This window comes from Triticum urartu, chromosome 7A (genome assembly GCF_056163025.1).
Source record: "Triticum urartu cultivar PI428250 chromosome 7A, HENAU_Tu73, whole genome shotgun sequence".
In the NCBI taxonomy this organism is placed as follows: Eukaryota; Viridiplantae; Streptophyta; class Magnoliopsida; order Poales; family Poaceae; genus Triticum; species Triticum urartu.
In genome coordinates, this window is record NC_141879.1 from 63032008 (window position 1) to 63046685 (window position 14678).

Genomic DNA, 14678 nt, shown 5'->3' on the forward strand with positions numbered 1-14678 from the left:
CTATTCAGTTCATGTTCTCTATGAGAATTGAGCACTCCGGGCCCCTGTGTGATAATGTGCACTCATCTAGTGACCCAGGTGCAGGAAATAGTACTAACAAGAGAAAAGTTATGCTGACTGTTCTATACGAGGTGTGGCTTACAAGATGTCTGAAGTTGGTCATTGAAGGACCATCTGAGAGTTTGCGAGTTTTTCAGCTGAAACCTTCCTGGCATCATTATGTTCTGGCCTGCACTGTTAGAAAGCTCCTGGTTGTTGCCAGAATATTAACTAGAATTGTTCAGTTTAATTCTATGGGAGGAAAGGCACCGGCTTTTGCAGAAATGTGGAATTCCAAAATTTTCCATCTAGAACTACTCCGCTACGACAAGGTGCACCAAAGTTTTGATGCAAAAATGCTTCACGGCCAAGAAATGGAGTTATGCACTACAATTGTCAATTTGTTGCTCCTTCGGAATCAACGATGGTACTCTTTGTGCCATGATTGCTCATGTGATCTTACCAATGCTTTGGTTGTTGTTTGGGTTGAATGCCCTGCCGACGAAGTGCATAAGTCATTGGATCCCACCATGACAGCTCCTGATCTTGAAGAACCAAAGAAACTAATTGCCTGGGTAATCAGAAAGAAAGCACAAGCCATGAGTGGTACGACGTCCTATACATTCTGCCATCAAAATCCTTTTCAAGAAGGGAGGGATTTCATCACCGTTGCAGCCGTCTTCGCACTAAACTTCGTCGGCCTCAAGTACTACTTCAGCTTCGACTACCATCGCAGCTCTGATCAGTTCCATGGACATCGAGTGCACTGGGACCCGGGCGGATGGCAATGGTGTCGGCCTGGGGTCAAGCCGAGTTTCAAGAAGGGAGGGATGTTAGGAGCCCACTTTAACCTGCACCTATACATGGGCCTACCTCCTTCGACCAGCACATGGGCTGGGCCTGAGCATGCATCATCGCGAGCGAGGCTGGCTACAAATACCCGCACAACAGGCAGCGAAGAAACTATCCTAGCTCGGATCACGAACTGGCATGGCGGCTCCTTCTTCTCCCACCTCTGGCTCTCTTCTCAATCCCCATTTCCTGCTGCAACTTGTATCCCCAGATTAGCTACCTCTTGTAATCGGCTATTGTGATTGAGTAGTGAGAGTTGGTTCCTAACATCTGGTATTCAGAGCCTGGCCACCACCCTTCCACCCCTAATTTTTTCCCCAATCACCACCTTCACCTGTTTGATCAAATGTCTAGCCACCACAATTACTCGGATCAGGTTCTCAGTATGGTGGTGGAGCATGCAATTTACCCAATCACCATTGATGTGTTGTATTCCATCTTCGCCCCCTTTGGTGTGGAATAGTTGGTGGTGTATCCTCCAACAAAATCAGATGAGGGAGAGCCCTGTGTAGCAGCTGATGTCCGATTTAGTTCGGCTCACGCGGCGGCGCACGCAATGGCATACTGGGATGGCCGCTACATCTACTACCGTTGCTGCCGCCTACAGATGTGGAATGCGGCGTGGAATGCAACGGCGGACATACGGACAGCCTCAACCTCATCTCCTGCAACACTAGGCACGGCAGCACCGGATCCACCATCGTCGTCCCCCTTGCAGGAGACAACTACCGAGGAGTGGGCGTCCATCCCCAACGTCTCATGCCCCGCCACCAAGGCCCAGGAGGTCCTCGAGCTCATCCCCAACACGTCCCATGCCTACCTCTCGGGGGCGCCCGTCACCTGTTCGACGGATGGCTCGCGCCAAGTCACAACCACTATAGTCTACCCCGACCCCGCCGTCGACCTCAACGACAAGGAGCTCGGGCAGCTCACACCCGCGCGGGAAACACTCTCCATCAGCGTCGGCACCTCTTCAGTCATCGAGGCGGTTGTTCCTTCCATTGTGGCCACCACCAATGTCGACCCCAAGGCCAGCTTGCAGGAGATAGACGCCCTCTCTGGCAACACCTCCAGCCCGGTGACGAGCGAGGATAACCACGGCGTTGTCTCTATCATCTCCAGGGACAGTGCTGCTCCAACGCTCACCTCATGTTTGACGCAATGCTCAAGTAGCGACGCCACTCCTGTGATGTTTGTACTCCACCCAGTTGTGACATTCTCATGGCTGGTGCTACGACCAAAGCCATGGCCATCATTTTGGAGGGATCATGTAGAGGGAACTGAGTACAATGATGATTCAGACTTCTCTGTGCGTTTGTTTCGGAGCATGAAGAACCCATGTACTTTGAGCACAGAGCTATCGAGCAAAAATGGTCTTCAGTTAATGCGGCTCAGGCAGAGTCCAATAGACGAGCCTCTCAGTTGTCTTGAAGATGAACAAATCCGGTCTCGGTATTCGCAGGATCGTGTAACACATAATGCAAAGGTATAGAGCACAAGGAGTCAATTACAGAAAACAATGCAGTGTTGGCCATTTGATATTTCTATAGGTTTCAATGCGACAGAGCTAGAAGGAATTTTTTCACCATGGAATAGTTGCTATGCATGCTGGCTGTCTATTTTCTTCGGCATCTCAACAGGAGCAAAGAAACTATCTGAATTGGACAAAATCTGATGCTACACAATTAAGTCAAGAGCATTACATCCAGGCAGTGGCACCGGGAACATTTTCTCTTGGATCCTTTTCTATACATGCATGCCATATGGTCTTTATGAGTTTTAACCACAGTGCATGGGTGGGCTCAGAAGAAATACACTGGGAGCAAATAAGCTACAAGGACCTGCAGTTTTTCCCATCTTGTTTAGTGCAGACACTAGAAGGTGCTGAACATTTTATCCATTGTGGGACTACCTATGGATTATATTTGGAGATTCTTCCACTAGTAAGTAAGATGTGGAAATCAAAACATTGTTGGGTATCTCTCTTGTGCCTCGTACGGTCGTACCACTTGTTCCTTGGTATTCTGGGTAGTACTACTAGCAATACCTTTCATGTGCACATCAGCTGTTGGGTTGAGCAACAAAATGGAAGGACCTCTAGACTGATTGTAGCTGCTGAACTAACACTACGCCCATTACATGCGAGGATGCTAATGGTCGTGGAAAAATTCAGGAAGCTCATAAGTACAGTTACAACAGAGAATTATAGTTCAGGTGGTTCAGTTACGTATCCAGGCAGTGTTCATGGGAGGAGAGTGCAGTATTCTATAGCGAAGAGCAAGAAATTCACTAGCAACATTTTTCTATGCCTGGGCATTCACTTGGTGGGAAACATAACTATTCTAATTCAATTGGATCCATTTTTCACCCAATCAAGGGAGCCATTGCCGTTGCCACAACCCGAACCTCCAGGGTCAACTTCTGTTCCAACCAATTTTGCTATAGAGTTCAGGAGCAACTTGAGAACTAATTCTGAATCTCTGCATATCACTGGTGTTCTTTTGAAAATGACTCAGTTTTGGGGTTCTACTCATGATATCAATACGTCTAGCTTTGGGATCCATCCGGTGGGAACTTTGTTGATTATGATTGACCTGGGGTAGTGTACTAACCCATGCTTATTTGGCAAATGGTTTGTCGAGTCTGGGAGCAGTAAAACCAGCAAGGTTGTTTGGCAAGCATCTATGAAGTATTTTCTGGAAAGAGCTTTTTATTGGGGCCCTGATTATGCCATTTCTATTTGGTCTCATGAGTAACTTCTCATGTGATTCTTTTAATTCTTTGAGAAATGGTGATCAGCTAAACAGTCGGGAGAGCACCACAGCAACCTATACTTTGGCATTAACCACTTCTATTCAGTTCATGTTCTCTATGAGAATTGAGCACTCCGGGCCCCTGTGTGATAATGTGCACTCATCTAGTGACCAAGGTGCAGGAAATAGTACTAACAAGAGAAAAGTTCTGCTGACTGTTCTATACGAGGTGTGGCTTACAAGATGTCTGAAGTTGGTCATTGAAGGACCATTTGAGAGTTTGCGAGTTTTTCAGCTGAAACCTTCCTAGCATCATTATGTTCTGGCCTGCACTGTTAGAAAGCTCCTGGTTGTTGCCAGAATATTAACTAGAATTGTTCAGTTTAATTCTATGGGAGGAAAGGCACGGGCTTTTGCAGAAATGTGGAATTCCAAAAAATTTCATCTAGAACTACTCTGCTACGACAAGGTGCACCAAAGTTTTGATGCAAAAATGCTTCACGGCCAAGAAATGGAGTTATGCACTACAATTGTCAATTTGTTGCTCCATCGGAATCAACGATGGTACTCTTTGTGCCATGATTGCTCATGTGATCTTACCAATGCTTTGGTTGTTGTTTGGGTTGAATGCCCTGCTGACGAAGTGCATAAGTCATTGGATCCCACCATGACAGCTCCTGATCTTGAAGAACCAAAGAAACTAATTGCCTCGGTAATCAGAAAGAAAGCACAAGCCATGAGTTGTATGACGTCCTATACATTCTGCCATCAAAATCCTTTTCAAGAAGGGAGGGATGTCATCACCGTCGCAGCCGTCTTCGCACAAAACTTCATCGGCCTCAAGTACTACTTCAGCTTCGACTACCATCGCAGCTCTGATCGGTTCCATGGACATCAAGTGCACTGGGACCCGGGCGGATGGCAATGGTGTCGGCTTGGGGTCAAGCCGAGTTTCAAGAAGGGAGGGATGTTAGGAGCCCACTGTACATGGGCCTACCTCCTTCGACCAGCACATGGGCTGGGCCTGAGCGTGCATCATCGCGAGCGAGGCTGGCTACAAATACCCGCACAACAGGCAGCGAAGAAACTATCCTGGCTCGGATCACGAACTGGCACGGCGGCTCCTTCTTCTCCCACCTCTGGCTCTCTTCTCAATCCCCATTTCCTGCTGCAACTTGTATCCCCAGATTAGCTACCTTTTGTAATCGGTTATTGTGATTGAGTAGTGAGAGTTGGTTCCTAACACGGAAGAGGGTCATGCCTTCGGTGAATGCCAAGATTGGAATACGAGAACACACTCCATTGTTATATATATACACATGCAGATCCCGTATGAGCAGAACAAGGCTTTCCCATGTAGGTCATACCGTCCACCATGTGCTTACCCTTGCCTCTACGTTTAGAGGCGTGGGATGAGCGCTACGCTGCTCACGCCTCGGTCGTCCGCCCCGTTGAAAACTTCAAGCACAATGCTGCCTGAAAGGCATTGCAGGCGGATAGCGACCACGCCATCTGATCCCATTACGAGGTGAAACAGGTAGAGTTTGCGGTGGAAAGGGAGCGCATCAGATGACACACATTTGACATGAACATGTTGCCATTCACAGAGGCGAATCTCGCCCCATTGGGCGTTCCCCCTCTTGAAAAAAATTCGTTTCACACCTCGGCGACGACGAGCATGAACAGGATGAAGACTACATCGTCTGACCGTCACACGGGCTACTCGTCACATTTGCATGTGCCCCATGCACTGCCTCCCCGTTGTCGTGGTGAGGAGCAGCTAGTGCTTCCCCCAAAACGTAAGAAGTCATTAGTTTAGTAGTAAAAAGAAATGTCGATAAGCGTTTCTTCAATCCCGTGTAACCACTTTTCTCTCATACGCTTACAGTGACTTCGTTAATTTCAGGATATTGTGTCGGCTCAGTATCTCAAATTCACTCATGAAGGTACGGTGTACGAACGTGAGTTCATGGGGTGAGTGCATGTGGTCATCTGCGTTATACTACTGTTTTTTAAGAAAAAATGGCTACCGTAAGAAGCATAGACGGACCGAAAATTTTCTTCTTTCTATCAAATAGTATTATTATATAATAAATAAATAAAATTTGGCGAACCTTGCGGGTTAAGTGTATTCTATTGCTAGTAGCTTCTTGAATGACAAGAGGGAAGCGGTGCTGAAATTTGATGAGCACTTCTGGATCGTGAAATACGGTATGCTTGCAAAATGCAGAGATGTCGTGCTTTCGGTCTTCGGCTCGAGGGGCCATTTGTGAGCGGTTCGAGAGACTTCAAATACGATTTACACTGACTCTTCTTCCGCGGCAACTTGGAGTTGGTAACAATCTGATCTAAACCCCTTATGCATCTTCATGGTGATCCTGGACCGTGATCGTATGAAGTTTTTTTGTATTCTATTACACTTCCCAATAGATAACGGGCTCCAAGGCCTCCTACAATGCCACTTGGTATGCGGCCTCCGCCTCCTTGTACTCTCCCCTCACCATCGGCGACGGTGGTGGAGGACGTGCCTTGATTTCGACGGTGCCGCAGTGGCGCACATTGTTCTCGGTGGCGAACCAGACATCTCAGTTCAGGGAGTCTGGCGCGTGTGCCAGGTTGTGATGCTGCTCCCGCGTAAGGAGAGCACGCCGCTTGCATTTCTCCTCTGCACGCGCCCTCTCGGTCTGGGGCACGGCTGGCATCGGAATGCAGTGGGGGTCGAGATGCCAGCCAGGCGGGAGGTTGACATCCGGCCATGACAGCGGGACATTGTACTCCCATTGGTACTGTGCGCGGTGCCTGGGGATGTACAGTCGGTCGTGTGGCCGGCAAGCCGCCCCCCTTCCCCCGGGGCACCGAAGTGAAGCCGGCCGTCCCACGCGATAAGCCGGCCTCACAGTCGTGCTTGGCCTTGGCCTTGCCCTTGTTTAAGAACCCCGTGTCGACGGCGAGGGAGGGTAGAGTTTGTGTCGGACGCGAGGGGGAACATGTGGCCAGATATGGATGGAAGTAGGGAAGAGAAGTGGGTTAGGTCGCCCCCCCCCCCCACCCACCCCCAAGCATGCTTGCCATTTAAAAGGACGCGTGGACTCTGGACGCTTCGAGCCGCTGCCATGCGGGTCCCGAGATAGGTGGGCGGCATGGACTATGATCGCGGTGGTGGTTGGGCGGCCGCCGCGCGAGCTCAAGGTGGACAATTAGATGGCGTGCGGCGCGTCGGCCTAGTGTCCGTGTGGACACAAATCAGACGCAAATATAGACCGGAAATGCGTTCACACGAACATCGAGCAGACAGATTTAGGTTTAGCCGGTGTCCTAATCCTTTTTGACCAAATAGACACGGGCGGATGCGTTGGAGTTCCTTGACGATCGAGTCCGACTTTGGGAGGAATTTCAATTGTGTTTTACTACTAGCTCCTGGACGATCGACTCCGAATTTGGAAGCATAAGGATTCCTATATCGATGCCGATGCATATTATATATGTGTATATATGTACACATATACGGAGTACTATTAACGCCGGCAGCCCTCACGTTTGCTGCCCTGTCTGCGCGGCTCTTGTTCTCGCAGGGAAGAAAGGAAAAACCGGACCTTGGTTCCGGAGCGAGGAACATGGAGGAGGATCTGCGTGAACCTCACCACACGTAATTCTATCCTGGCTTCTCCTCAAGTTTTCGCCTTTTTCTCGAGCTCTGGTGCAGTTTTTACTTGTCTTATATACATTATTACTGTTATCGTAGAAGCCGAATCGATCTATCTCTTCCCTTTCCATGGTGCCGGTTAGATCGAACCTTCGTTTCACACACGCTCCTCCGCTAGTTCATAGATACACCTCCCCTCATTCTGCCGATTAGGCAGCCGGTGGCAGGAAGGTGAGAATATCTACGTCCGGACTCTTCAAATTGATCGGACGGATCTGACATGAGAGTAGAAGAAATTTGATACAATCGTATCCTTCAAAGTCTATTTAATTGTCCGGGCTGTTCGACACTTCTTGCATTGCCCTCGTATATGAGATGAGTATTAGAAGTGACCAAGTGTGTCCGGTCAGTTATTCTGCGTCTGTCAAATAGGATCTGGCCCACCACGGAGCATTTTTCTTCTTTCTTTATTATTTCTTTTCTTCCCTTCTCTCCTTCTTCACCAATCACATGCATGTGCTGGGATGTATAAGGAAAAAAGTGAGGGACATGACTGCACGGATGGATAACTATGGAGTTAAAACGGACACGGCAGACACTGTCCGGGCGCGTCCACGGACGTTTGAGGGGCCAAATTTGTCTTAGTCCAGATGAAGATGCCCTTAGTCCTAGTGCCTCTGTCCGGCTTGTAGTTAGATTAGTTTTTTCTAGTCCTTCTATGATAGATGATGGCGCTTCATCTTCGGACGGGCCTTCCGTTGGACGACAAGGTTGTTTCTTGTCATGCATGCAAGGCGGTGCAATTTGATGTGCTTTAGATCAATTCAAAAGTTCATTGATGATGAATGTAGCTCTTTGGGCGATGATTTTTATGGACACGTGCATGAAGGCTTCATGGCTATCATGAAGGAGGCCAGGCTGGTTCCGTAGAAAAAAGCTGACAGCTCGTTCTAACAACGATAGTGGTCGTTCAGTGGTCCAACGTGAAAAACAAACACTGACTGCATCCTGCAAGATCCGCTAGAGACACATCTTCGCACGCCCTCCGACGACACTAGACGCACCGCGCGGACGGGTGCTGGGTGGGGAGGACATTATTCCATCTTCAAGGAGTTGCCGCCAGCTCACCTTCCTAAACAGGACACAAATCCTGAAAAAAAAACATCTAAAAATGGAGCAGGAGCCCTCCCACCGATAAGGATCGAGATCCATCGCACCTCCATGGCCCTACATATAAGTTCGTTTAGAGATTTCATTATGAAGACTACATTCGGATGTATATAGACATATTTTAGAGTAAAGTTTTACTAATTTTGCTCCGTGTTTTATTCTAATAGTGAAATATCTAAAAAAAACATATATTTAGGAATGCAGGGAATACAAGTTGTGACCTTGGAAGTTCAAAACATACTACACACAGTTCACTTAGTTTTAGGAATGCTCATTGATTTGTAAGTATTTTTTATAGAAGTATGGAAAGTTTATTTGGAAACGGAGGAGAGACATGATTAGCAGTAGTTCGTTTTGAGCCAGCACATTCCTGTGCTAACCGCTCGTGGTGAAACGCGCAACGAACGAACGGGCGCCGATCTACAAAACCACACTTGCCAGAGTAGAGTTTTTTTTTTAAGCTTTGCCAGAGTAGAGTGAGCACCAGTAGAAGCCGACCCACACCACAAAATTTCCCCAATCTATTCTCTCGAGAGACTAAGCCGCCGCAGCCCGCAGCGAGACGAGAGGAGGAAACCCTAGCCAAAACTTCCCCAATGGCTAGCCCCGCCGCGGGCGACCATCGCTACCTTTTCGTATGCACCCACGGCGATTGTCAGCTTCGAGCTTTTGTTTCCCATGAGTTCGCCGAGGATCATCGCCGTCAGCACAAAGACGGTCGTTCCGAGCTGGCCCACGCCAAGCAGGAGCTTGAGGCCCAACGCCATCGAGGGCGGCGCAAGGCCAGCTCTCTTGAGTCATCTTCCGGCGAAACCGGGTGAGATCCCCCTTCCCTCCCCCCTTGAGCTTTCTATCTACTAGATCTATTCCCCTGCGCGCTCGTTAAAAAAAAACTCTTTTTAGCATTCTAGGGCGGAAAAAAATCCTTTTTCCCCATCACCGGCAGCTTACGGGTGTATTTCTTGGTTTGCAAATCAGCTCAATCTTGTATACGCCATCAAATCTAACGCAAAAGCATGGGGAAATGGCTAGCTTTCAAGCAGCCACTTTGAAATTGGATCTAACATTCCTCCTGATTGCCACCGCCCGTCCAGGGAAAGAAAGCCCCCAAGTTTAGTCTCCACGCTGTGTTCACCACTGACATTACTTTTAGGCTTGTCCTGTTGTACCAATTGCCGAGTAAGTGTCAATATAATGGCGATATTACGATGGCTGGTTCCTGATTGGTATCTCAAACAGAACTGAATTGTGGAATAGTATGTTGGGAGAGCGCTGAATTTTGTTCACAGATGTATTAGTTGTCGTACCAGAATCACCGTTGAGAACAATATTAATGTAGTTCTAATAAAGATAAAATTGTACTACTATCTTACTCATTGAGCTTGTTCCCTTTCAGGTGTGATGAGCATGCTGGAGATACTGATCAACAGCTTGATGCTATAGAAGTACAAAAATCGATGCATGGTGGGATCGAGAAACAAGCAAAGAACGACACAATCTTTACTCCCAAGCAAGCTGGGTTAGGCAGGTCATACAGGGACATGTTGAAGGACGAGGAAGAAGATGTGGTTTCGTACCGTCGTTTCTGGGAATGCACTTGGGGCCGCAAGTTTGGCTCCTTCGAAGGCTACAGTAATCTACTTATATGATTCATGCTCTTCTTTTCTTCTTACTCTATTATGCTTCTGTACATTACATTGTTCCTTACCTAAAGCTTTGCTTGTGAGTATCTTGATTTTTGTCTTCTAGAGTTCTACTTAGTATAATTAACTAGAAAGGGGATCTTTTTTGGTCAGTTATATATTTTTGGCCTGAATTAAGAGACGTGACAAGAGCTAATTACTTGTATCCTTCCCTTTGTTTGGCTGCAGCCTTTGTGTCTCCCATACTTTATACATATGGAACCATCCCAGCACATGCTGGCCCCTTCGGCTTCTTGCAGATCTTCTCCATCAAAGTCATGGAGAATGAAATGTGGAGAATCAGGTGGCCAGTGGAGGTATATGGCTTCATTGCCGCTCGAGACAATTTGGATCGCAATCGCAACCTTCTGTTCAGCCAGACAAGGGATGACCCCCAAATTCTCACTCAACAGGTAATTTTCTTCTTCTTAATTCTCATGCTGCCGTTACTAACTTAACATAATCTAGTATTGTCCTCTGCACCTGTGTGTCTTTTCCGTACTAAGGTAAGGTTATCTTCCTCATCCAGACTTGACCTGTATCTCTAGACACAAGGCCATGCTAAGCAGCCTCTTGGCTGCCTACATATGGGTGCAGAGGAGATGTTTGGTCGCTTGTTAATCGGGTTTCATTTTCAAATTTAAAATACAAATAATGTTTTGGAATAAATACATCCTACTCTGTCAACTGTTTAACAGTATATAATTTCAAACATGAGCTACCAAAGTGCCTATTGTGCGTCCCCTACCTATTAAAGTGTAAGCACACAACCATAGGCTGAATCCACCCCAGTTTTATCCAAGGTGGTGGTACCTGTGTTGCTCAGGCATGGACACATGGATCTGATTTAGGATTAAGCCGTTTAGGTGTCCCAAGTGTCAGTCAGGCATGAACAGCAATCTCAAATCCAAAAAAGGGAAAAAGACGCGGGTGTCTGAGTGCTGGCAGGTGTGGTTGTCACAACATTGTGTAATTGTGAAAAGAAACTGACTTTATAGGGTGGTCAAGTACTAATTTGGATATGTAACAAATGATGCTTGCAGGATTCATTTTTGCAGTTGACTGGCCCGCGCCGCCCAATTGCGTTGATCGACCCTGTTGTCTTTGAGATTCAACTAAAAGTGAAGGGCACAGCAGAGTGTGAAGATGAAACATTGATGGATCGAGCGTTTGAATATGGATATGGTTTTGGAGAATATGGTGAGCTTGCCCGTCGTCCTTGGGCTGGTAATTTTTGCACACTAGAGATCACCTCTGCGCTACTTTCCAGAACGGTTGCAGCCACTTTCATCTCCGCTGATGTTATTAAAGGGTCATGGCCTGTTGATTACAGAGGTCGTGTGGTTGCCCGTACTGCTGACATAGATGAGGATTTTGTGCTGCTTGATTCCGGAGAAGGACGTCTGCAAGTGAATCCAGACGGTCGTATTGTCCTTCAAAGGGGTGTTGTCTGTGTGGAACATGAGGGAATGCTCACAGTTTCCGTGGAAGCCTACTCAGAGGCAGGTACTTGTCGTGCAGATTGTGTTGAATTCAAGCCCCAAAAATCCCTCACAAGTGATGGTACTTGCAACCTTGGTTTCTGCACGGTGCAGTTTATTGTTGGTTGGTCCCCCATGGCAAGAAAGTATGATATGATGTACGATGGCAACTGAGTTCAACTGCATCGGTTTGTCATCCCCATCCCAGTAGCATGCCGTAGATGTCCAGCTAATTAACTAGTTATGATTGGTCAAGTGTGCAAACTGTTTAGAAATCATGTTATGTCTAGCGTCCAGACTATTTAAAGGCCATGTCATGTTTGGTGAAGTGCCAAGTGGCACACTATGGTTCAGCTTTTGGCAAACCACTCATATATTAGCAGGTGCGGCCAGTCTCTGAAGCTTTACTTTGCGTTTCCATCCCTTCTTCGAATTGACCAGCTCCTCTACTCAAGCATGCACTCACTGCTGAAATTACACTCTAAGCCGAGCGCTTTTCTTGGAAAAGGTATCTTTGTCGAGAGGTGCTCAGCGCTTTTCTTGGAAAAGGTATCTTTGTTGAGAGGTGCTCTCGGCAAAAATGGATTATCAGCCTCGTTAACAGTAATATCCACTTAGAGCAATTTGTATACTCTATAAGGATCACATACATAACAACAAACTCACAAAAGCATGATATATGGTCCAGACAAGCTTCATATGAACAACAAACTCACAAAAGCATTATATATGGTCCACACAAGCTTCATATGAAGTCACAAGGTAGTTCTTTAGCACAAGTGCCTTCTAACTAAACAACAAAGTGGCCAATGCATATTCACATACAATGACATGATAAAAACAACACCACAATTAGAACGAACTGGAAGAGAATTATCAAGTTCTTCAATCCACTCAACCCGATAACCTTACCTGCACCATGGCCTAATTCATGATTTCTCTTCTCATATAGCACATAATCGTTGTAATGATTCTATGCCTCATCTCTACTATTGAACAAATCAAAGGAGTTGCCTTTGAAACGAAGTACTTGTTCATTGCATGTGGACCATGAATCGTCGACGCTTGGACACCTACCTCTGTACACCGCATACCACTTTGTCTAAAAAGAAAGAGAAAAATATTTCAAAAAGGAAGGCAAGTTAAAAATAACACATCATTCATAAGCCACGTAAGCATTTATCACTCATGTCGTGGGAACGATCCTGACAGTAAGGAGTAGGGGTATGAACGAGGGCAAGATCTAGTTGTGGCGTAGGTGTGACACGGAGATTTTACGAGTTCGGCCCCCTCGTGGTGGAGGTAACAACCCTACATCTCGATCTTGTGTCTGAGTATTACAATGGATTGTGAACACTTGTCCATGTGCTATGGGGTGGCTTATATAGAGTGTGTCACCCCCTGTCTAGCTATGTTATATAGGGATTTAAGTGATTGCATTGATGGTGGGCCGCGTGTGAAGTACCACATTGGATTAAAAAAAATCGGTGGTGAATGGATGAAAAAATCAGAGAAAATCACATTGCTTTATATTATTATTACTAGCACATATGCCCGTGCGTTGCAACGGGAGGAAAAACCTGTGCAAGAAAAACCCTGTGTGCATGTCAAGAAGGAACATTTTGGTTTTGGGTTTCGCCGCATGTGAAGTAATCAATCCGCTATTTTTTCATTCATTGATCGAGTGGATTTAAGAGTTTTATTAGGCCATCGCACGCCAGAGAAGGTCCGTGAATTATTCAATCTATTTTTTCATTCATTCGAGGGGATTTTAAGGCATGAAGTTCAATAATATGGAAATGAGGCGGGTCTTCTCTCTTCGAGTCAATGGCAGCACCTGCTAACCAATGGACAACGTAAATATTCAAGAACATACCGCAATGTCAGATTTGAAAGATTATATAATTACTTTTTTTACTTCTTAAAAAATAAAAATTATTATGAATTGCTGAATATTCTTGGAAACATTAACAAATTTTGAAATCCCAAATAATTTTCAAAACATCAATTTGCTTTTTGGAAGTTTCATACATTTTCAGAAATACAGAAACAAAATTTGAAATGGTAACATTTTCTAAAATTCACAAACATTTTTCAAAAACACGAACCTTCTATAAGAACACGAGCATTTTTTGAATTATCGAACAATTTTCAAAAATGGGAACATGTCTACCTTTCAGAACAATTTTAGAAAATGTGTAATTTTTCACATGAATATTATTTGAATTTGTGAGCATTCCTCTAAAGCAAGAATATTTTTCAAATTTGGAGCATCTTTTCAAATGTATTTTTTTAAGAATATTGAACAATTTTGCGTTGATTATCTTCAAGGCTTACAGTCCAGCTCTGTGCATTATGCAAATGGGCACTGTCATACCAAATTCATATTCCACCAATCTTACTGCACCAAGAGGGTTGTGCTTTGAATGCACACTATTCAAACAATATAAAAAGAAAATGTATGTCTAGTTAGGCATGTAATATTTTACAAAGTTGCACATATTACACATATACGCACATATATATATATATATATATATATATATATATATATATATATATAGACTATTCGTCACCCTGGGCGAGGAATAGTTATTCTTCACCCCCCCTCTATTTTATCACGAATGCACTGTAATTTTACGTTTCGTAAGTTTTTCTTATTTCTGCCGTAAAAAGAGGCCGTAAGAAAATATATAATCGCCGTAAAAAATATTTTATGTTATGTAGAATTACAAACGTAAAAACATATTGCAAAATATACATAAACTCCAAATTTTCTTGTCTTACGACCTATATTTTTATTTTCTTATACAAAATTTTACGTAGTGAATCAATAGAAATGTAACTATTTGAATTCTAAATGTAATTTAATTATGAAGTGATCGTAAGATTACCTCGGGTGAAGAATAACTTATTCTGCACCCTGGGTGATGAATAGCATCACTATATATAAAGCAAGGTGCGTTTATATATAAAGCAAGGTGTGTTTCACCAATTTTTTAATCCATTCATTGCTGAAAGAAATTTTTTTCATTCGAGTGGTACTAAATTCTTACGC

General features: G+C 45.2%; 1 protein-coding gene across 1 annotated transcript; it reads left to right on the plus strand.

Annotated features, from left to right (window-relative positions):
- The first annotated feature begins 8925 nt into the window (after nt 1–8925).
- LOC125531986 (uncharacterized) lies at nt 8926–12027 on the plus strand. Its single transcript, XM_087534661.1, has 4 exons — nt 8926–9274; nt 9854–10089; nt 10329–10552; nt 11183–12027. Exons 1-4 carry the CDS (start codon nt 9054–9056, stop codon nt 11792–11794), a joined length of 1293 nt encoding a protein of 430 aa, XP_087390787.1. The 5' UTR covers nt 8926–9053; the 3' UTR covers nt 11795–12027.
- The last annotated feature ends 2651 nt before the right edge of the window (nt 12028–14678 follow it).